General features: G+C 42.0%; 1 protein-coding gene across 11 annotated transcripts in view; it reads right to left on the reverse strand.

The window, feature by feature from the left end:
* The window catches only part of NTRK3 (neurotrophic receptor tyrosine kinase 3), a 589,676-nt gene that overhangs the window by 18,568 nt on the left and 544,799 nt on the right, over nucleotides 1-26,309 (reverse strand). For 9 of the 11 annotated variants that reach the window (XM_081964827.1, XM_081964824.1, XM_081964825.1 and 6 more), the window contains one exon: nucleotides 11,770-11,844. The exons of the other annotated variants lie outside the window; for them this stretch is intronic. In XM_081964827.1, the coding sequence (XP_081820953.1) occupies nucleotides 11,770-11,844 (75 nt within the window). The remainder of the gene's footprint in view (nucleotides 1-11,769; nucleotides 11,845-26,309) is intronic. 11 annotated transcript variants of the gene reach the window in all.

Below are 26,309 nucleotides of genomic sequence, written 5' to 3' on the forward strand. Positions count from 1 at the left end.
ATATCAGAAATACAAAATCTATAAGTACCAGAATATTAACAAGCGCACAAACACCACTCCTGCAATACAAGTGGGTGATCTTACATGAATAGCAAAATAATCTCGTTCATCTAAAATTCTAATTCAAGGAGATTTTTGAAAAAAGGGTTTTGATAATATCCCTATTTTTAAAAATAACTAGCTGATAATCGGGCATTGCCCGGGTATTTATTTGTCTTAATCCTGTACTAGACAGGAAAAACCCTGATTTTGTTGAAAATGTCCGGACCAATTTTTAATGTTGGATTTTTCCCCCCTACCAGACGGAGCCCCTTTGTGGAGTACTGTGAAGCCGTTACCATGGCAATGCCACTGTGCTGTACAGTAGAAGCCATTTTATGGCAGTAGAGTAGAAGCCATTTTAAGCCACAACAGGCTGTATCTTAACAGAACGCACACCCCGAGGGGTGTTGAGGAGTCTCTTACCACCAACAGTATTTGTTTCCAGAGAGTAAGTCATCTGAGTACCAAGTTTGGTTGAAATTGCTTGAGGCGTTCCAGAGTTATGCTGGAACACACAAACAGAGTCATTTTATATATTTTTATAGATAGATATTTTTTTAAAAAAAAATTCATGAGTCTGGCTTGTGTGCGCCAGAAAATCAATGGCACTTATTCTCAAGAACTTGCTGCCTAATGTTCTGCCAGTTTCACCAGTCTTCTCTCCTTCCCACTGTTTGACAAGGTGAAAGTCTCCTTATGATGGATTGATAACTCTGCCCTCATTAAATCACCTCCGTCTCATCCAAGCTTACTCAATGGCATTTAGTCAATCTCTTGTGAACTGAAATGGGATTGTTCCCCAACTGTATATTTCCAAGGGCTTTTGTCTAGTCTGCTTCAATATTCTAGGCAATGCCATTTCTGCTAGTTCCCGTGAGATGAGTGGGCTTTCATCCCTGAATAAAGATGGCAAGCGGGTTATCGTTTTGGAAGTGTCAAAGAAGCACGGAATGACTTTAGACCAGGCTGGGCTCTAAAGCTGAGCTATGGGAGCTAATTTATTGCAATCATGGAGTAAGCCGGAAACATGGAATTTGAACCGCCTTAAATTGAGTCAGATTATTTACCGCTTAGGACAATCTACCTATATCGTAGATGTAGAAGTCTTTAAGAAGGTGTTGGATAGCCATTTGTCTGAAAAGATATAGGGTTTCCTGCCTAGGCAGGGGGTTGGACTAGAAGACCTCCGAGGTCCCTTCCAACTCTCCTATTATATTATTGTATTATTGAGTAAGAAAGTCACCAACACCAATGGGGATGTGAGCATGCTTGCTAACAGGAGACAAGTCTTCCAATGACTTCGGTGTGGGATAACTTCAACTAAAAGTCCGTAGAGATTGTCAGCCATCCAGGTCATGGTTGTCCCAAAGGTGCTTTTTTCAGGAGGCAGCTGGACTTTCTTGTTTTTTTTTCTTTGAAGGCGTTTTGCTTCTCATCCAAGAAGCTTCTTCAACTCTGACAGGACAGTGGGGAATGGAAGGATTTAAATTCCTTGCAGACAGCTGGTCATTTGCATCCTTTTAGAGAGTGGTTGAAGCACTTGGAGGTTGATCTCTGTCCTCAGGATTACATGGGGCTTCCCTTGGGACGCACCCGAAGACTGCAGCTAGTCCAGAACGCAGCCGCACGGGCAGTCATGGGGAGTACCAGGTACTCCCATGTAACACTGCTCCTGCGCGAGCTGCACTGGCTGCCTGTGGTCTTTCGGGTGCGTTTCAAGGTTTTGACCACCATCTTTAAAGCGCTCCATGGCATAGGGCCCAGTTACCTGCGGGATCACGTCCTCCCACATACATCCCAGCGGCCAATTCGCTCTCACAGGGAGGGGCTTCTCCTGGTGCCATCCGCTAGGCAATGCCAGCGGGCGACGCCAAGGAGTAGGGCCTTCTCTGTGATGGGCCCTGTTCCGACTGGCTGGCCTGGCATAATTTCAACGCCTATCTCCTGGCATTTATATTTTTACTGGTTTTTAAGGGGATTATTCTGTAGACTTAATTTTATTGGGTATTGGGATTTTAATGTCTGTTTATTTTAATTATTTATTAGCAATACAGTCCTGCACATCTTTTATCCTCCTCTTATCCATCTATTTTATATTTGTATATATATATATTGTCCATTTAGTAATTTTAATTGTTTTAATTTTGTTCTTTGACATGGACTGTACACCGCCCCGAGTCCCTTTCGGGAGAGGGGGCGGTCTATAAGCGCTAATAAATTGAATTGAATTGAATTGAATGAGTAGTGCTCCTGGTTCCTGTAATCTGATTTCCCCCCCTGGAAATCCATTCCTACTCCCACACCATTCAAAGGGGGTTCATCCCAAATTGTATAGCCAAAAGTCTGTAGAGATTCAAACATTTGCAGACTTCAGGAACCAGGAGCACCATTCAGGTGACCCTGAGGTCATAGATAAGCCTCCAGGTGCTTCAATGGTCCTCTCAAAGGATGCAAATGACCAGCTGTCGGCAAGGAATTTAAATCCTTCCAATTCTCCACTATCCTGTCAGAGCTGAAGAAGCTTTTTGGTCCTTCAGAAAAAGCTTCTTGGATGAGGAGCAAAATATCTTCAAGGAAAAACAAAGTCCAGTTGCCTTTTGAAAAAGCATCTTTGGGGCACAGTTAAGTTGTTTGATTTGTTTCAGGCAGCAATAGGACTATGGAGCAGTTTTTGGGTGACACGTCCACAGATGTAGAGCTCCATGTTGGGTTTTTTGGGGGGAAGCACATTTCCGAGTTTAAAATTAAAAAAAAGCAAAACTGTGTTAAGCAGATTTTTACACACCTATTAGTGGTATCATCACAAAACCATTAGTGGTTTGCCTAAATTCAGCAGCAGGTCCTGAAGGGCATAAAAGTTGTTGAGGAACCACACATGACTTATAGGTCAACTAGCCTTCTGTTGATGGAGTCTTTTCTGTCACCATGCCCAGACGTGAGCTTCAGCTGTTGAATTTTTCTGTCGCTCTTTAATTGTGAAATGTGGATTCTCCGTGACCGAAAGAAACACTGAGCTAGCAATCTGCTAATGCTAATTGCTCGTAATGGAGCTTCACTTTAGAGAAGCAGAAAGGATGAAGAAAGAGCACAAGGAGGACACAAACGCCAATAGACGTCTGAGCCACAAAAGGCCATTAGAGTGAGAAAGAGAGCATCTTGAAGGCTCAGCCTCTTGATTATCCCTGCATCCCTTCATCCTCCTCTTCCTGAAAGCAATGGGGGGCCCTCAATCACACAGCCCTCAAAGAAAGCATTCTGCTAAAATCATGTACCAGGTGGCACGCACTGAAAGCTTTTGCCGTAAGACTTCATTAGCCCCCAGTCAGCTAGATGACTTAACCAGCTAAACTTCCCCAGATGTGTCTGCAGATGCCCTTGTCTCCATTAGGGGTTAGCCACAAATGGAAGCTGGAAGGAGACAGGGGGAAACAAGTGGGAGAGAGAGAGAGAGAGGAGACACAATTTCAGCTGCGGCTGGTAGGAATGAGTGGTGCTATGAAAGTTATGAGCAGGATACTTCACAAATGGGAGTAATTTCCAGCCAGGGGGGGAAAAAAACCCCATTCTTGTAATGTCATAGATTTAGTAAATGACTCTAGGTCAAAACCCCTGCAGCAGCCTTATCTGCTGCCATTCCACTTAGTAGTTTGAGTGAAGCCAGCATGACATGTGTGAGGTAGCCAGCAAAACCTTCCCTCCATTTCGCAGCTGGACTGGAAAATGATTCTGCTGAGTTGCATCAAACGGACAAAACCCGTCTATTATTATTGGACCATTATTGCTATTTGCACGTTCCTACTTTCTGCATCGGAGATGGTTTAGCTAGAAAAACAGACACACTGCTGCTTCTAACCACAAAGCAAAATTGATTCATTGTCTAACATGGATATTACAGATTAGACCTCCCTGTGCCGTGTTTCTCCTTTGTAAAACATAAGAAGGGGAAAAAAGATACACTTTGCTAGTTGACTTAGGGGCCAATTATCCCGTCGACACATGGTTACATTTCCTCAACACACTCAATTTGCTTAATTAAATATTTAGAGGGGCTTTTTTGCACCGTTTCCAAAGTTTGGTTAGCTTCAACCTCAATCCTAGGAAGAAGACACTGGCAAATCACTTCTGAAAATGTTGGGAAGAGTAACTTGAAGGCACCTTCTTTTCTGTGACTTACACTGTGTAAACCCAGCTTGTTTGGTTCTCTATGGAGCTTCTCAGTCATCCAGGTCAGGGTTGTCCCAAAGGTGCTTTTTCAAAAGGCAGCTGGACTTGTTTTTCCTTGAAGACGTTTTGCTTCTCATTGAAGAAGAGAACTGAAGAAGCTTCTTGGATGAGAAGGTAAACATTTTCAAGGAAAAACAAAGTCTAGTTGCCTTTTGAAAAAGCATCTTTGGGACAAGCTTGTTCAGTTATTATTCAACATATTATGCAAACTCAGACAAATATTAACATCATTGGAAGTTAAGTGCTCACCTGTCATAGCTTAGCAAGGAACCCCACCTAATCCAGGATGCTAAATGCTATTTTATCGAAGTGTTGTTCCTTCAAGATACTACATTTCCAAGTCTCGATACATATTTTGCTTCTTGTTTCTCTCTGTTTTCATTCTTCCATATTATGGGAAGTAAGATCTATATTTCGGTAGTAATTTGATATTTCCAAAGCCTGTCGGGGGTGAACGTGCAATGCTCTAATTAAATGGTAGCTGGTGACCTTGAAGATGTCGCATATGGTTGCAGGGTAAATATCTGAATATTTCTGACTGCACCACTACAGCCTCAACTAGACACAGAAGCACAGCAACAGAAGTGGTAATTAAGTTCTTAACATGCTCAACACTTCCTGACTTGGACATTTTAATAACCTTCAAGGGCCATGGCATCTCTCTGGAGGATGAGAGAACAGTCTCCTTTGCAACCAATATTAAACCTTAGAGTTTAATATTGCACTGGAGACAAATTCCGTGGCCAAATAAAGCATTCTGTTCTGTTGTTCTGTTCTATTCCATTCCATTCATATTCCCGTTTCCATTCATTCCTTTCCATTCCAACAACTCTAACATGCATTCAGACCTGAAAGCTGTACATATTTTGGAGGTGGTCTGGAAATTAACTTATGGGACACATAAAGCATATCTCGAAGCCAGAGAAAAGCTATAAAGACCCTGAAATTCTCCCACTACTTGAATCTGACTCTGAGCTAAATCCCCCCACCCACAAAACTCCACTCATATCTGTTTCCATTCTCCAAAGACAATTTCCACCGCCTCCCCATGGCAATAAGAATAACAATAGAGATATTCAGGAGAAAGTTTTTGAAGCAGGCAAAACTGCATTTACGACCTCTGTGATTTGGGGGGTGGGGAATCTAACTTCAATTGTTGGTTTGGTTTGATTCAGAGAATCAACACCGTTCAAACACTTGAGATGCCTTCCACAGTCTATGTTGGGTTTCATTCAGACATTTGAATCAATCTGTCAAATTGGGTGGATTTTAGTTTGGATTTCTGAATCAATATGGGGAATAGAGATTTTTCTCTCTTTCTGTGGGAGCAGAATCATCCAAATCTATTTGTAGGCATCTTATACAATTATGCAATAGCAGAGTTGGAAGGGACCTTGGAGGTCTTCTAGTCCAACCCCCTGCCTAGGCAGGAAACCCTATACCACTTCAGACAAATGGCTATCCAACATCTTCTTAAAGACTTCCAGTGTTGGGGCATTCACAACTTCTGGAGGCAAGCTGTTCCACTGATTAATTGTTCTAGCTGTCAGGAAATTTCTCCTCCGTTCTAAGTTGCTTCTCTTCTTGATTAGTTTCCACCCATTGCTTCTTGTTCTGCCCTCAGGTGCTTTGGAGAATAGTTTGATACCCTCTTCTTTGGGGCAACCCCTGAGATATTGGAAGACTGCTATCCTGTCTCCCCTAGTCCTTCTTTTCATTAAACTAGACATATCCAGTTCCTGCAACCGTTCTTCATATGTTTTAGTCTCCAGTCCCCTAATCATCTTTCTTGCTCTTCTCTGCAGTCTTTCTAGAGTCTCCACATCTTTTTTACATTGTGACGACCAAAACTGGATGCCATATTCCAAGTGTGGCCTTACCAAGGCATTATAAAGTGGTATTAACACTTCACGTGATCTTTATTCTATCCTTTACTTTACTTTTCTAAAGTCAAGTGGATACAGAAGAGGCAAAGCTGGATCTGGGATTTTTGCATCCAAAGCATATGATTAATTTTCACTTGTTCCCACCTTTCCCCGTGGTTATCAAAGAGTGCCCAATTAGATGCTAACAAATTGCTTAGGTAACAGTCCCTGTCTTTGTGGGCTGGATGGTTCTGTGTTCCTTACTACAACCTTGGAAGGGATGCAGTTTTCATGGGACAACACAATGCATAGTGTCGCTTCCTGTCCTTGTCCCACCCTGCCGCTCTCCCTCTCCCATGGGTTAGCCCACCACTGGACTGGATGGACCTGAGCATTTACTGGCTGGATGCCCTTCCTGACACCACATGGAGTTCACAGCAGATATGTTTTCTTTGCGTCCTAGGAGATAAACATCTGCTACTATCTAGGATTGAACTCTCCACCTTCCAAGTGGGAAGCAAGCATCTTCACCACTAGGCCACCAATGCTGCTCAATAGCTGACTCATCTCATTTTAAAGTAAACTAAATAGCCATTTCCCAGCAACATGTTTATTCCTCCTAAAACCAATGAGATTAAAATAAACCAATCAATAAATTCAATAAATCAAATCAATAATTCAGGGTAGCCCTGAAAGATTTCTCTCATCCATTCAGTGGCATTTGCACTGGGCATCCCAAAACTCAAGATTTTGGTAATGGTGTCAAAATGCACAAACAGAAAAGGGCCGCCGGGGCTGCATTGCAATTCTGTGTCATCTTGCCTTTTTGGGACCAATTCCTCCCAGGGAGAGGGTCAACCTTTTATCCTTCAACAAATCTACTGGGAAGATCATCCCAAGAACGCCCAGTCACCTTCCAAACATAGTGAGGATTTGAGCCCAGATCTTATCCAAAATTCTTGAGCAAGGTGTTGGGCTAGAAGACCTCCCTGGTCCCTTCTGACTCTGCTCTCTTGTTATTCTTTCCCTTGTACCTGTCTGGCTCCCACTCATTTTCTTCTGGGGTTAATCTTTTCTCAGCTAACAGCTCTTTGTATGATGACGAATGTATTTTTATGCACATTAAGTCCACTCGTGTTGCTTTCCCCATAATACTTGTAATATATGAAGCCAATGCTGCAATTATTTTCAGATTATATTCTAATAATACCTGATAATTTGTTAGAAAATATTCATGAGGGTATTATACAGCTCTCTGACATTTAAAAGAATAACAATTCACAGTCCATTTTCCAAGCTTGGGTGCTGTCAAAGGAAGGCTTGCTACAGCAGTCCGCAATGCAAACAGGCACTTAATCTAGAAAAATGTCTCATTTGATACAGATGAGTGCCAAGTTAGCGGACCAGATACATTCGACACGTCCCATTTTTTAAATCAAAAGTTATAACCGAGATCATTCTACATCTTTGTTCCAGTCACTTCTTTGCAAATATGTAAAAACCCAATTTTTCCCCCTTCCCTGGAGGGGGAGAAAAAAATATATGCACACCAATAGATGTGTCTCTTCGGTCACCTGACTTAAAAACTGCTGCTTAGCCGCAGACGTTGATTCTCAAGACACCAACGGAATGGAAGTTTGATAAAGCATACATTTTGCGTCTCATCTCCAAAAGAATTAATACAAACTGAAGTGTTTTTATTTATGGAGTGACACAACAGCCTAGTTAGTGAGGGAGAACCGATAATCAAATAATGGGAATGCCAAGAAAACAGCTGCTAAGGTACTCAAAGGGTATCACTTGGAAATACATCTTTGTAACCCACCCTTGTGGTTTTCCCATTGTACTTTTTCCCCCCCAACTGAATCAGAATATCTAAACGGTGAGCATCACGGAACCCAAACAGGAATGGATGGCAATTTTTCCTCCGCTCAAGTAGTTACTCTCTGAGCAATACAAGAAAAGTGATTTTCTTCTTCCCAGTATGAATGAGAAAAGGAGGAAGAAATCACTAGGTCCGAATTTGACTATACATTTATCTAAGTGACTAAGATGCTGAGCTTGTCGATCAGAAAGGTCAGCAGTTTGGCGATTCAAATCCCTAGTGCTGCGTAACGGAGTGAGCTCCCGTTACTTGTCCCACCCTCTGCCAACCCAGCAGTTCGAAAGCATGTAAAAATGCAAGTAGAAAAATAGGAACCACCTTTGGTGGGAAGGTAGCAGTGTTCCATGTGCCTTCTGCATTTAGTCATGCCAGCCACATGACCATGGAGACGTCTTCAGACAGCGCTGATTCTTCAGATTTGAAATGGAATTGAGCACTGCTCCTTAGAGTCAGGAACAACTAGCACATATGTGCGAGGGGAACCTTTACCTTATCCTCAGAATGAAATTTACTGAAAATCTGAGATGCAGTTTGTGATTGTCACTGCTCAAAAATGCATTATATTATAGCAGGGATATATATATATATATATAGCCACCAACCTGCTTTTAGTGAAATTTTATTGTCCACATCTCCCCTAAAACAAATGAACAATGAAAATGATATAATGAAATATCTATGGAGATTCTCAGTTATTCAGTCATGTCTGGTTTTTTCTTTGAAGCTTTTCAGCTCTGAAGCTTCTTCTTCTTCAACTGAAGAAGCTTCTTGGATGAGGAGCAAAACATCTTCAAAGAAAAACCAGAAAGTCCAGTTGCTTCTTGAAAAAGCACCTTTGGGGTATAATGAATTGTTGAGAAGGTGGATTTAGTGTAACAACATATCTAAAAGCTTTGTCACACCTCTCTGCATCCTGCCAACACCTTCCCGATGGAGCTACATCTCAAAATTTGGGAAATCCTGTATCAGAAAGAACATGTTGGAATAAATATAAGTTTGATTTTCAAAAGTGTGGAAAATAGAGACATAAAATATCAATATTTCAAGTCATAACATGTAAATATTTTGAGTGCTGTCCCAAAGATGCTTTTTTTAAACTCTCTTGGGTTTTTTTTTCTTTCCCCATGAAAAGATTTTGCTTCTCATCCAAGAAAGAGAAGCAAAATGTTTTCAAAGGAAAAAAAAAATACAAGGAAGTCCCAGATGCCTTTTGGAAAAAAAAAAAAAGCATCTTTGGGACAACCATGACCTGGATGGTTGAGACTCTCCATAGACATTTTGTGTGTAAATAAAACTCAACAATAATTAAGAATAGTTTTATTATACTAAGCAACCAGGTTTGTTGTAATTATGGTTTACTGGCTTGTTCTATACCTGTGTGATATGCGAACCTATGGCATGAATGCCCAAAGTGGCACACAGAGCCATGTCACCTGTCAGGCGTGGCATCACCCATTCCTCTCCCAGGTTTCTGGCACGCATGTGAACGCAATGGTCAGCTGGCCTTCATACATGTGGCAATGCTGAAAACTGGAAGAGCTGGTCTTCTGTTTTCCTGCATGAGCATGTGCGCCGGCCAGCTGATTGTCATGTGCACATATGCTCCAGTAACCGGAAGACTAGCTGGCTGCCATGCATGCGTGTGCCAGAAACCGAAAGTTCATTTTTGGTGGCGCACATGCTCCCTGGCCAGCTCCTCTTCTGGATTTCGGCACTGACGAGCATGTGTGTGCGAAGCAAGCATGCTCCCTATTTGGCACTCAGTGCCGAAAAGGTTCACCATCACTGTTCTATACACATCACAAAGCTATAAACGTTGGTTTGCCATGTGGGTTTATACTGTATATCAGGAGTAATCTAAGCAAGCCACTCTCTGGGTTAAGCATGACACATGGACCTGATCTACAGTTAGCTAAACCAACCTTTTCTTTGAAATAAGTCTATAGATCTGTCCATAACCAGTTTGCAGAAAGCTTAGTTGAGAAATCATTTCTTCCTGCACACCTTTTTTTTTTTTTTTTGACTCCTGAAGTTGATCCACGCTATGGAACCAACAACTGAATCTCTTGAAGTTTTGAGAAAGAAGTTGGGAAAAAGAAGTGTGCAAAACTCCCAATCCCACAGAGAATTTTGGCACAAACAAGTTGTACTTTTCCTCTGTGGCCTTCAACCGATCTTGAGAAACTCCGTGTTCCCTTTGAATTATTGGAAATTGCTCCAAAATATTAAGGTCTCTCAGTCTCTGATAGCATGGCAGTGCAGTTGGAGTGATTCACCCGCTAGAATGGATGGTAGTTTGGAGAATTTTCTGTTCCTTCCCCATTGCAGCTTAATTGCTTTAATTGCCACCATTCCAGGAAGTTAACATTATTTGATTGCTATATTTTTAAATAAATTGTACAAGATGTACTTAGGGGTTTCATAGACTTGAGGAAAAAGGCAGGGTTTTTTTTTTAAATAAATGATGAATCAAAGCATCTGGAATGTGGCTGTATTGTGGAAAGAGCCTTAAACAAGCAGAGCCTTGAAATAAGAAATTCATTTAGTCAAGGTCAGAGAGAGAAGTTAAGAGTTTGGCTAAGAATAAAAGAATCTTTCTTAAGACTGATTTATTTTGACTGCTATGGCTCCCAAGCATAGGTCTGTCTTCCCAATTCCTACCAGATTTATCTGTTTAGAGGGGGTGCGATGGCCCAGCAGTTAAAGACGCTGAGCTTGTCAGCTGGAAAGCTGACTGCCTGGGTTCGAGACCCAAGCATTGTATGATGGACGAGCTCCCGTTCCTTGCTCCAGCTCCTGTTCAGCTAGCAGTTCGAAAGCATGCAAATGCAGGTAGATAAATAGGTACCACTTTGGTGGGAAGGTAAGAGAGAATTCTGTGAGACTCAGTGTACAGACATGCTGGCCACATGACCACAGAAAGTGTCTTTGGATAACACTGAGTCCCTTGGCTCAGAAACTGAATGAGTACCACCCCTTAGAGTCAGATATGACCGGACAGAGGAAACCTTGACCTTGATGTTTGTATGTTTAACTTGCTTTTGTATTTTCCTTTTTTGTATTTTCCTAGAGATGCCAAGAACTGAACCCAATTGTTCAAATGGTTCTTTTACCATTGGCTTGGGTGTGGCTTGGTCAATGTCACAAAATATGGCCTAGAAAAGGTGAAGGCATAAAAGAACTAGCATGGAGCAGCCCAGGAAGAGAAAAGGCCTGTGTGTGTGTGTGTGTGAGAGAGAGAGAGAGAGAGGGGGGGGGGAGAGAGGGAGGGAGAGGGAGAGAGAGAGAGAGAGAGGGAGGGAGAGAGGGAGGGAGGGAGAGAGGGAGGGAGAGAGAGGGGGAGAGAGGGAGAGAGGGAGAGAAGGAGAGGGAGAGAGGGAGAGGAAGAGAGGGAGAGAGAGGGAGGGAGAGGGAGAGAGAGAGAGAGAGGGAGAGCTACATAGAGTCTTGAAGTGCATCTAGTCATTTTATTCTGGATGAAGTCCTTTAGATTGAGCCCAATGACACAGATTATGTTTCAGAGATGATAGCACCATTCTCTACAAAGGAAGTGGAGGTGTGTAGACTGATATCCTAGCAGCATTTCTAAATAAATGTGGTCTGTTGGATTCCCCAGTGTATCCAAGGACCTAATCTGGAGCATGCTGAGTTTCACTCTTAATCCATACCCAACTCCCGGTCACTTTGTTCTCATCAAATACCTACTCCCTCCCCCCTCCAGTCCCCCCCACCCCCAAGTCAAAATCCACTCACTGTTGTAGCTGCCATGGCTGTTATTCTCTGCTGCTGCCACGTTCTGCTGTAACAGCCCTTCAGATGCGTCACTTCCTGACAGTGAATGGGTGAAGACAAGGAGAAATTGGGGAGGAGGGAAATAAACAGAGAAGAAAAGCAGGGAGGGAGGATGAGGGGGGCATGAAGGGATGAAGCAGGGGACAAGAAGGGAAAGGGTGTGTCTTTAACTCCATCGTTTGTCTGGCTGCAACATTCCAACAGCTTAATGCATATATTTTTTTCAGGTTTGCATATAGTCGCCTATGGCGAGTATGATTTTTTTCCCCCTCCAGGTGACCAATCTGTAATGAAACCTTTACAAAAGCCAGTAACCACAACAGTAGCAGAGTTGGAAGAGGCCTTGGAAGTCATCTAGTCCAACCTCCTGCTCTCACTGGAGACCTATGCTATTTCTGATAAATGGCAGTCCAGGGTCTTCTCAAAAGTCTCCAATGATGATGGGGCATCTACAACTTCCAAAGACAATTTGTCCTCACTGTTAGGAATGTTCTCCTCAATTCAAGGTTGCTTCTCCCTTTGGTTAATTTCCATCCATTGTTTCCTGTCCTGCCTACGGGTGCTTTGGTAAGTAAGTTGCCTCCCTCTTCCTTGTGACAGCCGTTCAAGTATTGGAAGACTGCTATCATGTCTGGTCCTTCTTTTCACTAGGCTAAGTATCTTTTGCCCTTTCCTTCTAGGTCAGGGGTGTCAAACTTGATTTCATTGAGGGATTTCATCAGAGTTGTGTTTGACCTCAGGGGGCCAGTGTGGGCTGGGCCAGTGTGGGTATGGCCAGCTCAACATCACTTGTGTTGGGGTGCCTGTGGTGGTCTGAGCGCTCTACCAGTGAAAACAGGCTCCTGAGCTCCGTTTTCAGCTGCAATGGCCTCTTGCAATCCTCTGCCAGTGAAAATGGAGCTCGGGATGGCCACCCGCAGAGACACTGAGGGCTGGTCCTTCGCTGTTTCCAGGGTGGCCCCGTAGGCCAGATCTAATCACCCCACGGGCAGGATCCAGTCTACGGGTCTTGAGTTTGACACCCCTGTTCTAGATCATTGAACCTACAAGCACAAGCTGTTAGGCTAATGATACACATTTTCTGAGTGTATTGACTAGCATAATGTTATTTGTGGTCAGGATCCATGATCATCAGGCTTCCTACTGAAATAGTCTGAAATAGACACCAAGTGTCTTATCAAAAAAGCCATCTGAAAACTTTGCCATTTTTTTGCCACTCTAAAAATAAAGGCTTCATATAGTAATAACATTCATTCATGCTTTATATGCACAATTTCCCCCTGCTCTTTATTATTTCATCAATTCTAATTGAACTAGAGGAATCCCTAAAATTCTAAAATGCACATTTTTTAATCCATTTGTAATCCATCTTTATTACTTTTACAAATAACTCAAGGCGACAAACATATTCAACATGCCTTCTTCCTCCTATTGGCCTTAAAATAAAGACCCCAGTGAGATGGGCTGGGCAGAGAAAGAGGGACTGGCCCAAGGTCACCCAGGTGGCTTTCATGGCTAAGGCAGAACTTGAACTCATTGTCAACCATCCCAACTTGGTCAGTTACAAAAGGAAGGCTGTCAGCCCTATACTTTTAGCCAAAAGTATAGAGTAGAGTAGAGTAGAGTAGAGTAGAGTAGAGTAGAGTAGAGTAGAGTAGAGTAGATTGGAGTGGAGTGGAGTGGAGTGGAGTGGAGTAGAATAGAATAGAATAGAATAGAATAGAATAGAATAGAATAGAATAGAATAGAATAGAATAGAATAGAATAGAATAGAATAGAATAGAATAGAATAGAATAGAATAGAATAGAATAGAATAGAATAGAATAGAATAGAATAGAATAACAGAGTTGGAAGGGACCTTGGAGGTTTTCTAGTCAAACCCCTTGCTTGGGCAAGAAACCCTACACCACTTCAGACAAATGGTTATCCAACATTTTCTTTAAAACTTCCAGTGTTGGAACATTCACAACTTCTGGAGGCAAGTTGTTCCACTGATTAATTGTTCTAACTGTCAGGAATTTTCTCCTTAGTTCTAGGTTGCTTCTCTCCTTGATTAGTTTCAACCCATTGCTTTTTGTTCTGCCTTTGGTTGCTTTGGAAAATAGCTTGACTCCCTCTTCTTTGTGGCAGCCCCTGAGATATTGGAATGCTGCTATCCTGTCTCCCCTAGTCCTTCTTTTCATTAAACTAGACATACCCAGTTCCTGCAACCGTTCTTCATATGTTTCATCCTCCAGACCCCTAATCATCTTTGTTGCTCTTCTCTGCACTCTTTCTAGAGTCTCCACATCTTTTTCACATTGTGACGACCAAAACTGGATGCCATATTCCAAGTGTGGCCTTACCAAGGCATTATAAAGTGGTATTAACCCTTCACGTGATCTTGATTCTATCCTTTACTTTACTAAAGTCAAGTGGTTACAGAAGAGGCAAAGCTGGATCTGGGGTTTTTGCATCCAAAGCATATGATTAATTTTCACTTGTTCCCACCTTCCCCCGTGGTTATCAAAGAGTGCCCAATTAGATGCCAACAAATTGCTTAGGTAACAATCCCCATCTTTGTGGGCTGGATGGTTCTGTGTTCCTTACTACAACCTTGGAAGGGATGCAGTTTTCATGGGACAACACAATGCATAGTGTCACTTCCTCTCCTTGTCCCACCCTGCTGCTCTCCCTCTCCCACGGCATAGCCTAGCAGTATGGCAATCTTGACATTCCTAGTCTCCCTGGTACATCATCCACTACACCAAGCAGGCTTTCTACCCACAATGAAACAGGTGCACAGGCCATCCCTTCCAACGTTTCCATTTCTTTGCCTCTTGCCTTTGTGAATCCTCGATAAAACGCTTCCTCCCAAAGATCACGCCACATTTTCTCTAATGCAAGTTTCCACATCAGTAAAAAAAAAAAAAAAACCCACCACACACACTTTTGAGTGACAGTATCTGCAGTCATATTGAGATTGCTTTGTTGACGCTACTGTAACAATGCTCTCGCCTGTAACACTCAGGAAAGATATAAAAGGAAGCAAAGTACTGGAAATGACAAAAAAAGGAGTAGGGGAATTGTAACAATTGGTTCCCGTCTGGAAGTAAATAAATCAAGTATCTCAGAACGCTGCAATCTAAAAATTGCAAGTGACAATTTCCTGTTCTTTACCCAATGCTTGCTGGAAGCTTTCCCTAACAAAAGGAGGAGATGCATACAACCTCGCCTCAATATTGTTAATGGAAATACCCCGGAGAAACATTTCTGAAAGGTAACTTTCACTGCTGCCATCCTTTGTCATAGAAATGTTCACAGCATCCACTTCTTTAAAATGAAACGACCCCTTTCCGGATGCAAATTTCAACAACCCGCTCGTTTTCCGAACCCATCTCTCAGACATAAAGAACACTTGGAAAAGCTTGTTCAGTGCAACCTTGGCTAAAACTGTGAAGTCTGTTTTGGTGATTGTCATAAATCTTCTCCCATAGAAAGCTGTGCTGGATTTCATAACATCACCACCAACCATAGCCATTGTAGTGATTTTGTTAAGGATCCCATTGTGGGAAGTTAGCACCCACCCCTCTCCTAGAAAAAGGAAATGTTTTAGGATAATATTAAAAGGACAGAATATTTTCCCTAAAAGGGAGGCAGCCCCCCCTCCCTACCTTTGTCAATGGGCCATTAAGTCCTGAGCCAGTCTATTCTACATAACAAAGATCTACCTCCTTCAGGCAGAATCATAGGAGGAATTGCCCAAAGTTCTTTCATTACATCATCACCTAGCAAGGCTCAACCAAGCCTGGGACACAGACAACCTACAAAGTTACCCCTGCATGGCCCCATGGGAGTCTGACAACCAATCAGAATATAAGCTTAAATTCAAAAGCCCAGAGAGGGCATGAAATCAGGGCACTCTCACCATCTCTTCCCTTTTTGCCCCGGACCTCAAACCATGTGATCCTGTCCACCATTAAACGGTCTTTCCAAATAGCCACCATTGTTTTCAGTGTCTTTCTCCCCACTTGGAACTGAACCTAGATGGACATTACTTCCAACACCATAGAAGGGAAAGAAAAAGGAAAGAAAAATCTAGTGTTTTCCTGGGTGTGTGTGACTTGATTTATTGTTCAACGAGAGGTAGAATTCAAGACCAAAAATGATTTGGGGTTATGACTTAGAGTTAACCAATTTCATTGTATTTAAGTACAATGACAATAAAGATTATACTTATACTTATTTGGAGATGCTGCAAGATGCTTTTGAAAGACAATACAGGCAGTCCTCAATTTACAAGGACAATTGAGGCCAGAACTTCCATTGTTAAGCAAGGCAGTTGTTAAGTGAGTCACACCCAATTTTACCACCTTTTTTTTTACCATAGTTGCTAAGCAAACATCTTGCAGTTATTAAATTAATGACACGGTTGTTAAACAAATCTAAATTCTCCCTTTGATGTTTCTTGTCAAAAGCCTCCTGGAACAGTTGCAAATGGTGAACCCATGACACCAGAAAACATCATAAATACATGCCAATTGCCAAGCACTCAAATTTTGATCACAACACTATGGGGATAGCAATAGTACTTAGACTTACATACCACTTCATAGTGCTTTTGCAGCCCTCTCTAAGTGGTATAGAGAGTCAGCCTCTTGCCCGCAACAAACTGGGTTCACATTTTACCCACCTCGGAAGGATGGAAGGCTGAGTCAACCTTGAGCCGGTGAGATTTGAACTGCTGAACTGCAGCTAGCAGTCAGCTGAAGTAGCCTGCAGTACTGCACTCTAACCACTGTGCCACCTTGGCTCAGGGTGTTGCAACGGTCATAATAGCAATAGACTTATAAAGCGCTTCAACTTTACAACCCTCTCTAAGCGGTTTGCAGAGTCAGCACATTGCTCCCAACAATCAAGGTCCTCATTTTACCGACCTTGGAAAGATGGAAGATTGAGTTAACCTTGAGCTGGTTGGAATCTCTGGCAGTCAGCAGAATTAGCCCGCAATGCTGAATTCTAATCACTGCGCCACCATGGCTCATAAGTGCAAGTACTGGTTGTAAGTTACTTTTTTCACTGCCGTCATAACTTCGAATGGTTGCTAAGCGAGTGATTGTAAGTTGGGGATGACCTATGACCTTTGTTTTTTAAAAAAATCCTTCGCAATTTTGGAACCTCATGCAGGAAAACTGATTCTGAGAGCGGCACCTCAGCGCCCGCTGGTGTTTTAACTTTAGGGGGAAAAATGATTGCTCTACTTTTTGAATGTATTTCCTTGTATTCTAGTTACAGACTGTCTGATATGAAAAATCTCGCAGCCGGTAATAGAGCATTATGTACAAACAAATCCCGAGCAAGGAAAGCAATCACAAACTTGAAAGCCAAGGTGGGGAGAACAACCAATATAATAAAGAATAATGCTAATCTAATCTAACACGTTGAGATGAAAGAGTGATTCCTCCCCTGGCACCTACTTTGTCCCCATGCAAATAGCTCAGGGAGATGGCAATCCAGGGTTTGATTTACAACTCACTTTGAATAAATAGGAAGAAACAAGGATAGCTTTTGACTATATGAAAAAGCCGCGGATCTCATACATTTTCCTTGAACAGATAGGTGAGGGAATATAAAAGCAGAGGGAGGGAGGTGGGTTTTTATTTTTATTATGTTTCTTTTGCATTCTTCATCCTGTAGGAGGCAAAACATTGTTCTGTAGGGTTTAACAAATCAATCCAAAGTTTAAGGTTTTGCAATGTTGGATCAATTGGAAAGGATTAGAGAGCAGGGGAAATAATGTGTTTAGGTCACTTATTGTTCCCTTAAAATCAGCACAGAGACCATGATTTTTTAAAACGTTTATTATTTATTGCATGTAATAAATAATTCCTCTCCCTGCTAGCCTTTTAACAAGCTTGTGCTATAGGTTTTAATTTCAGGAGAGTGCAGCTGACACAATGTTAACTTCACAAACTTTGTGGCTGGACTGGTAGTTCTGCAAAAAATGGTAAGCTAGGTTTATAATACTAGCTTGTAAGTGGTTAGAGTGCAGCACTGCAGGCTACTTCAGCTGACTGCTAGCTGCAGTTCGGCAGTTCAAATCTCACTGGCTCAAGGTTGACTCTGCCTTCCATCCTCCCAAGGTGGATCAAATGAGGAGCCAGATTGTTGGGGGAAATAGGCTGACTCTGTAAGCTGCTTAGAGAGGACTGTAAAGCATTATGAAGCGGTATATAAGTCTAAGTGCTATTGCTATTTACGAAAAGGAGTCTTGCTTTCTGATTTCATTCTAGGGAGAAGAAAATGACAAAGGAATTCTCATTCTTATGAGTACTTAATTACACAGTAGCAAAGTATGTAAGTATCTTGTTTTTTCATTATGGGATCCTCTGTCCATGAGCCTACAGACTCCCTGGCTTATCTTCAAAAGGTCGTAAAAAGGGCCTAAGCTCACTTAATAAATGCCTGGCTTAGAAGTGGAAATGTTGGACTCAACTGTGGTCATAAATTGAGGACGACCTGTTCTGTCTATCATATCTGAATGTATCTATTATTGAAAATAGATGTGGTGGCACAGTGGTTAAAATGCAGTACTGCAGGCTACTTCTGCTGCCTGCTGGTTGCCTGCAATTCAGCACTTCGAATCTCACCAGGCTCAAGGTTGACTCAGCCTTCCATCCTTCCGAGGTGGGTCAAATGAGGACCCAGATTGTCGGGGGCAAGGTGCTGACTCTGTAAACCGCTAAGGGAGGGCTGTAAAAGCACTGTGAAGCGGTATACAAGTCTAAGTGCTATTGCTCTATAGGTGTGGCGCAGGGGTGAAATTCAGCAGGTTCTGACAGGTTCTGGAGAACCAGTAGCAAAACTTTTGAGTAGTTCAGAGAACAGGCGAATGCCACCTCTGGCTGGCCCCAGAATGGGGTGGGAATGGAGATTTTGCAGCATCCTCACCCTACCATGCCCACAGAACCAGTAGTAAAAAAAAAAAATGTCACCACTGATGCGGAGTCAGGCCACCAAGGCAGAGAAGAAAACTGGGATCTTTGTTTATTAGGCCAAAACATCCTTTATCCAAGAGCTTAACTCTGTCAGGAAATTTACAATTTGCACGCCTTGTTTTATCTTCCGTTGCTGGAACGTACTCTGAGGCCTGAGCATATGCTGATCACGACACTTCCTAATCTAAATTTCTGCTGAGGTTCCTGGTTCAAATTTGTCACAGGCATAAATGGGACCGTTGCAGTGAGGGGGAAAAAAAACCATGGTGCGTCACCTCATCAATCTCGGACTGTTTCACAAGCTGGATGATGAACTGGTTTGCACAGCACATTGGAAAAAAAATGTTCCAGCGGAGGTGATGGGTACATTTTATTTCTGGGTTGTTTTTTTGTTTTTTTTGTTTTTGAAAAGTGGAAGGAGAGAAGGTAGAGTCACCGTGTCACAATTCCTGTTTTCTATGCATGTGCAATTTTGTGGATCGCTGCATGCCAATTATACCCTGAGCGCACTTCACCAGAGAATGTAATCGTAATGGTGGGTTGATTTAAAAAAAAAAAAACCCGCTACTGTCAAATACCAGCCATGCAGTCCACTAAGTCTTAAAGGTATGAATGGGAATCAAGCAATCCTTTATGCATCTTACACAGGGGCAGTTTTTGGACAGTTTGCATGTGGAAAGGAACATATCTTGGTTTTTATCACTTACAAGAGTTAGTTCACGAGGGCCAACTACAGTCAAAAGGGGTGGGGGGAGAGGGAATTGGTGCCATCACAAACCTTCCAGGTTTTTTATTTTGGGGAGGGGAGTGATTTAAGATATTCCCCGCCCAGGATTGTAGTAAATCTAGTACCATCAGAACATAGAGAATCAATCTATCTATCTATCTATCTATCTATCTATCTATCTATCTATCTATCTATCTATCTATCTATCTATCTATCTATCTATCTATCATCATTATCTATCTATCTATCTATCTATCTATCATCTATCTATCTATCTATCTATCTATCTATCTATCTATCTATCTATCTATCTAACTAACTAACTAACTAACTAACTAACTAACTAACTAACTAACTATTGTGCCTGCCTGCCTGCCTGCCTGCCTGCCTGCCTGCCTGCCTGCCTGCCTGCCTGCCTGCCTGCCTGCCTGCCTGCCTACCTACCTACCTATCATCTATCTATCTATCTATCTATCTATCTATCTATCTATCTATCTATCTATCTATCTATCTATCTATCTATCTATCTATCAATCTATCTATCTATCTATCTATCTATCTATCTATCTATCTATCTATCTATCTATCATCTATCTATCTATCATCTATCTATCATCTATCTATCATCTATCTATCATCTATCTGTCTGTCTGTCTGTCTGTCTGTCTGTCTATCTATCATCTATCTATCTATCTATCTATCTATCTATCTATCTATCTATCTATCTATCTATCTATCTATCTATCTATCATCTATCTATCTATCTATCTATCTATCTATCTATCTATCTATCTATCTATCTATCTATCTATCTATCTATCTATCTAGAAAGTGTCCCAGTGGGATGCAATGGTTCAGCAGTTAAAAATGCTGGGTTTGTCAGCCCAGGTTCAAAAGCACGCAAATGAAAGCAGATTAATAGATAACACTTTGGTGGGATGGTAACAGCATTTTGTACACCTTTGGCATATAGTCATTTTATGCATTCTATACATGACCACATAAATTATCTTGGGACAACGTTGGCTCCCTTGGCCAAGAAATGGAGATGAGCACCGTGTCCTACAATCGGATATGACTGACACGGAAACCTTTACCTTTAGCTCTTATAATCATAATATACCTATATAGCCACTATATATAAAGCATCACAATATACTGAGTCTATATATTTTCTAAAGGCTCAGTGGAAGGGATGCGGTGGCTCAGTGGCTAAGACGCTGAACTTCTCAATCAGAAAGGTCGGCAGTTCAGTTGTTTGAATCCTAGTATCCCTGCATAACAGAGTGAGCTCCCATTATTTGTCCCAGCTTCTGGCAACCTAGCAGTTCTAAAGCAGGTAAAAAAATGCAAGTAGAAAAACAGGGACCACCTTGGTTGGGAAGGTAACAGCGTTCTGTGTGCCTTCAGCATTTAGTCATGCTGGCCACATGACCATGGAGACGTCTTCGGACAGTGCTGGCTTTTCAGCTTAGAAACGGAGATGAGCAGCACCCCCTAGAGTCGGGAACGACTAGCACATATGTGTGAAGGGAACCTTTACCTTTACCTTATATATTTTCTATATATACAGTGACTCTATATATTGGACACCCTTCATTTACACCTGTGTCTTTCCTCTCTCCAAAACTAGACCCTCTTACTGAAGTAGGAAAGGATCATATTGTACCCATTAAATACTCTAAAAGGCCGCTTGGTCTTTACAGGGGCTCCCACCCTCGCCAGCCTTTTCCCTGCTAACCTCATTGTCATGACTAGCAATTAAATTAATAAAAAGAACATCCAAAGAGCCTTATTCATCCAGATGGAACCTGGTGGGAAGGTGAAGTGGAGAAGGGAAGTCTGTGGATCAGGTGCTGCAGGTTGGTGAATCCGGTGAAATTAAGATGATTGCCATCCCTGAGATAATGCCATGCAATTTAACACAGCCTAATTGCCCTGATTAATTCCTCTGTTCTCACAATACTTTGCTATGAAGGGCTCTTCATGTTTCAGAGTGGAAGAGAGGGAATGAATCGCTAATAGGTTCTCCCCCTCCCTATTTTGAGAGAGAAACAGAGAGGCTGAAATGGAGCTATGTTCATGTAGTAGTTTCTGTTGAAAAGACTTCTATCGGATATTTAAGACAGTCCTGGTGCCATTTCAGACATCCAGAATGCTCCTCAATCATCGCGTTATTATCATTTTGGGATGTCTGGATCAATAGAACTCCACTCTAATACCACAGCCTTGTAAAGAATATAGTATCATCTTCCAACAAGGTTTTAAAACCGAACAACAATTTGCATCCTCTTACATTTACAATTTTGCTCAGCGAAAAGAATTTTTGTGGGAAAGACACGTTTGGATATGTCATTCTTAATGGAGATTAACTTTATTTATTCAATTTTTGCTTTATATAAGTTTCTCTGTCAGTAAATTCCCCGACTGCCTCTTTTTAAAAGAAAAATAAAATCGTTCCCTCTATAACTTTCAGAAATGATTCTTGACAAAAGGAGTTGCTTCACGTGGATTTTTGAGGAAAGAAAAAACATACTTCTGTCATGCACAGATTCTTAGAATTGTAGAATTGGACAGGGCCGCAAGCAGCATCATGTTTGCCACTACATAATGTGTAACCAGTTAAATCAGCTCTCAGGATTTGGCTATCCAGCTTCTTAAAAATCTCCATGGAGAACTCATAATAGGTAGATTTTTCCACTATTTTATAAATCTCACCACTGGGAAGTGTGTACATGCAAACAACAAAGTGATAGGTCCTAGATCATAAATTATAGTTACAATCATTAATCACAAGATATAAACAACAAGTGATACATCATAAGATACCAATAGGAGAAGGTAGTAGGAAAGATGAGAAGTTGAGAAAGATAATAGCAATAGCCTACTACATGGGTAAATATCTTTAGGCATAAGATGGTAGTGAGAATTAGGTGCTCAGCAAAGTGATGGGACATAGGAAAAAACCTATCTTTCTGTCTAGAGGTGGGTGTGACCTCGTAGATGACCCTCACTCTGTCAAGGACCAAAGAGTACTCATCTCAAACTATCTAAGTGCCAGAGCTCACTGTAACAGCATTACCAAAAAGGTATTAAGAGTTATTAACCTAATTTTGCAAAGCTTCTTCTCCCGTAACATTGTACTGCAAACTCGGGCATACAAAACCTTTGCCAGACCAATTCTTGAATACACCTCATCTGCCTAGAATACACACTGTATATTGGACATTAATACAATTGAGTGAGTCCAGAGGTATTTCACAAGAAGAGTAGTCCACTCCTCTGCTCACAATAGAATCCCTTACTCCACCAGGCTCAAAATTTTGGGCTTGGACAATCTAGAACTATGCCTCCTACAGTCTGACCTAAGGATATTACACAAAATTGTCTGCTACAATGTCCTTCCTGTCAACGACTACTTCAGCTTCAACCTCAATAATATGTGAGCAAACAATAGATACAAACTCAAGGTAAACCGTTCCAAACTCAATTGCAAAAAATACGACTTCAGCAACAGAGTGGTCAATGCCTGGAATGCTCTACTTGCCTCTGTTGTTACATCCTCAAACCTCCATAACTTTAATTTTAAACTGTCTAGTGTAGACCTCACCCCATTCCTAAGAGGTCTGTAAGGTGGCATGCATAAGCGCACCAGCGTGCCTACCATCCCCGTCCTACAGTCCCCATTTATTTGTATTCATTTCATTTGTGCATGTCCATGTTTATACTTATACCTGTTATCTTGTACATTTTTGACAAACCAAATAAAAATAAATAAAAATAAAACTATTTGATTTGGCATGCAATGCCATATAGCAGTATTCCGAGGAGGGCAGTTGAAGCAGTTTATGTCCAGGATGTGCAGGATCTGTAGATACATATGATCTATGACCTATCACTTTGTTGTTTGGATGTACACTGAGAGCTTATGCACTGGAGACAAATTCCTTGTGTGTCGAACCACACTTTGCCAATAAAAACTTCTGCTCTATTTTATGAAATTAAATCTAGATAGCTGCAACTTATAGCTCTTATTTTTGGTCCTGGTTTCTGCAACCATTAAAAATCCATCCTAGTGGAACGTACACGTTTGTTCTCACAGAAATCAGTTGCTGTGGATTTCTTGGACATTTCCATTACTGGATTTAGATTCCTCGTGGGACCAGCAAGAGCTAATATTGACCTATAGGTTTACTTTAAAAACACTGTTGTCTATTAGCTCCCTTGAAAGCTAAAGCAAAACATGAGATGTACATGGGAGGTAGACAAACATTTAATGCATTTTTCTGCGGTTGAGGGTTATTGTAGGTAAGATAATAAGGACAACGAAGCTAGCACACCACCAAAGCTACCTGAATACAAGAAAGATCAGCCTAGCCAACCTACAAGAAAAATCAAATGAAGAATAGAAAAGGAACACGGGAAGGCAAAAAATTACATGACTAGAACAGAAAAAAAAACCTATCAAGCAAAGCACATAACAAAAAGACCTAGCAATGGCTAAGAGTAGTAAAGTTGAAGGAAGAGACAAAAGGGCTAATTCTGGCTGTACAAGACCAAACTTTGGGAACAAACACATACAATGTCAGAATCGAGAATATAGCCACAGACAGCAGGTGCTGCCTCTGCAAAGTAGATGAAGAAAGAGTGGGGCACCTGGTTAGCTGTTGCAAGATTGCCCAGTCTGACAACAAAGGGCATGACAAAGTAGCAACAACAGTGCATAGGAATATGTGCAAGAAACACCATTTGCCTGAAAGCAAGAATGGGTATAAACCATAAAATAGACAATGTAGTGCAAAACAAAGTGATCTGGGGCTTTGGAATTCAAACAGGCAAGCCCCTGCCACACTGGACTCCAAACTTCACAACTGGCGATAAGAAAGGCAAACATTCTGGACAATGGGCATGGCAGTAACTGGAGACAGCAGAACAGAAATCATTGGGGAACATCACAAAATACAACGGCCTGCAAATAGAGGTAGAATGACTGGGGCAAAAGAAAGTAATAAGCACCTTGGGTACAATCCCAAAACTTCTTCAACTCCACCTGAACACCTCTGGCATTGACAAAACCATCATCGGTCAATTGCAAAAGGCAGCTTTACTTGGAACAGCTTACATCCTGCAGCAAGACTCTTAAGACATATGTCAATCCCAAGTGGGAAGGACTAAACAGGGGGGGGGGGAAGCCTACTCCAGTCTAAACATCTGCTGACTGTGCGACCAACCATAATAATAGCTATGCTGTTTTTTTAACCTGTCAAGTTTGCATGAGTTTATCACCAGGATTGTGGGTAGCAAAACACATGACATTTTGTATGTTATCACAATCACCACCACCATCATCACACAACTACCATGAGATGTTCCTGCTCCAACATGGAAAGCAACCACCTCATTTGCAGCACTTGTGCGATGAGGTCTCCATGGTTGTGTTGTCATGTACCGCCTCTCAGTCGCCATGTTTTCACACACTCAAAATTGTAGGAGACGGCACCATCGTTTTTCAGCGATGATTATCAGAACAGAGTGTGGACCTGCACGAAGGACCTTCACAACCTCGGTTGCTGTCCTCTGTTAAATGTCGAGGGGGAGGATACAGTATGCCAAGATCTTAAGGCCCCCTAATGGTAGATTCCCCATAGGCTTCTGACAGGTGCACTAATGAGACTGTTGCAATCATATGCAGTTCTTCAACCAACTCTATTTACCTGCAAATGGCCAGCATTTCACAGACCATTATTTCTTCTGTTTTAATCAAGGGGAAAAGGGCTAGGAACTGATTTAATTAGCATCCATCAAACAGTAGAATGATAGAACTCCTGAAGGGCAGGTGAAGAATCGATTTTTTCCAATACACCGTTACTAGGGTTTCCAAGATGAGAGGCCTACGAACCAGCACTAAATATACCGCAAAGGCATATTTAAGAGCAACATCTAAATGCTAAAAGAAACAGGGCTGCGTGCTTCTGGACTGAACTGCTTTGAAGGGGAAAAAAAACATGGGACCCCTTATCTAAATAATGGTGTTTGTCACTCTGAGCCACTTGAACATGTTGTATAATCTACTGAAGGCACAAAGGAGCACATCACAGGAATGTAATCATAGGTAAAGGCACATAAAGTCTCACTTATGTGCTAGTCGTTCCTGACTCTAGGGGGCGGTGCTCATCTCCATTTCAAAGCTGAAGAGCCAGCGCTGTCCGAAGACGTCTCCGTGGTCATGTGGCCGGCATGACTAAACACCGAAGGCGCACGGAACGCTGTTACCTTCCCACCAAAGGTGGTCCCTATTTTTCTACTTGCATTTTTTACAAGCTTTTGAACTATTAGGCTGGCAGAAGCCGAGACAAGTAACGGGAGCTCACTCAGTCACGCGGTACTAAGGATTCGAACCACTGAACCGCCGACCTTTCTGATCGACAAGCTCAGAGTCTTAGCCACTGAGCCACCATGTCCCATTATAACGTAATACAATCTAGAATATAAGACCATGGATATGTGTTTGTATGTGTGTACATATGTGTGTGTATACACACACACACCAGGGGTGAGTTGCCTCCGGCATTACTGCCGGTTGGCTTCGCACATGTGCCGCCCGTTGTTTGTGCATGCACAGTTGCCTGTAAACTCTTCTGCGCATGCACAGCACATTAAAAATGACTAAAAAGCATTCTGGCAAAGGCACGGGTGACCGGGGAACAGGTTTGGCAGTTGGGCCAGCCTGCCATCCCTACCGGTCCCTACCAGTCCCAATTTCCACTACCAGTTCGTGCAAACCAGTAGCAACCCA

This window comes from Natrix helvetica (genome assembly GCF_964273705.1).
Source record: "Natrix helvetica genome assembly, chromosome: 12".
NCBI lineage: Eukaryota > Metazoa > Chordata > Lepidosauria > Squamata > Natricidae > Natrix > Natrix helvetica.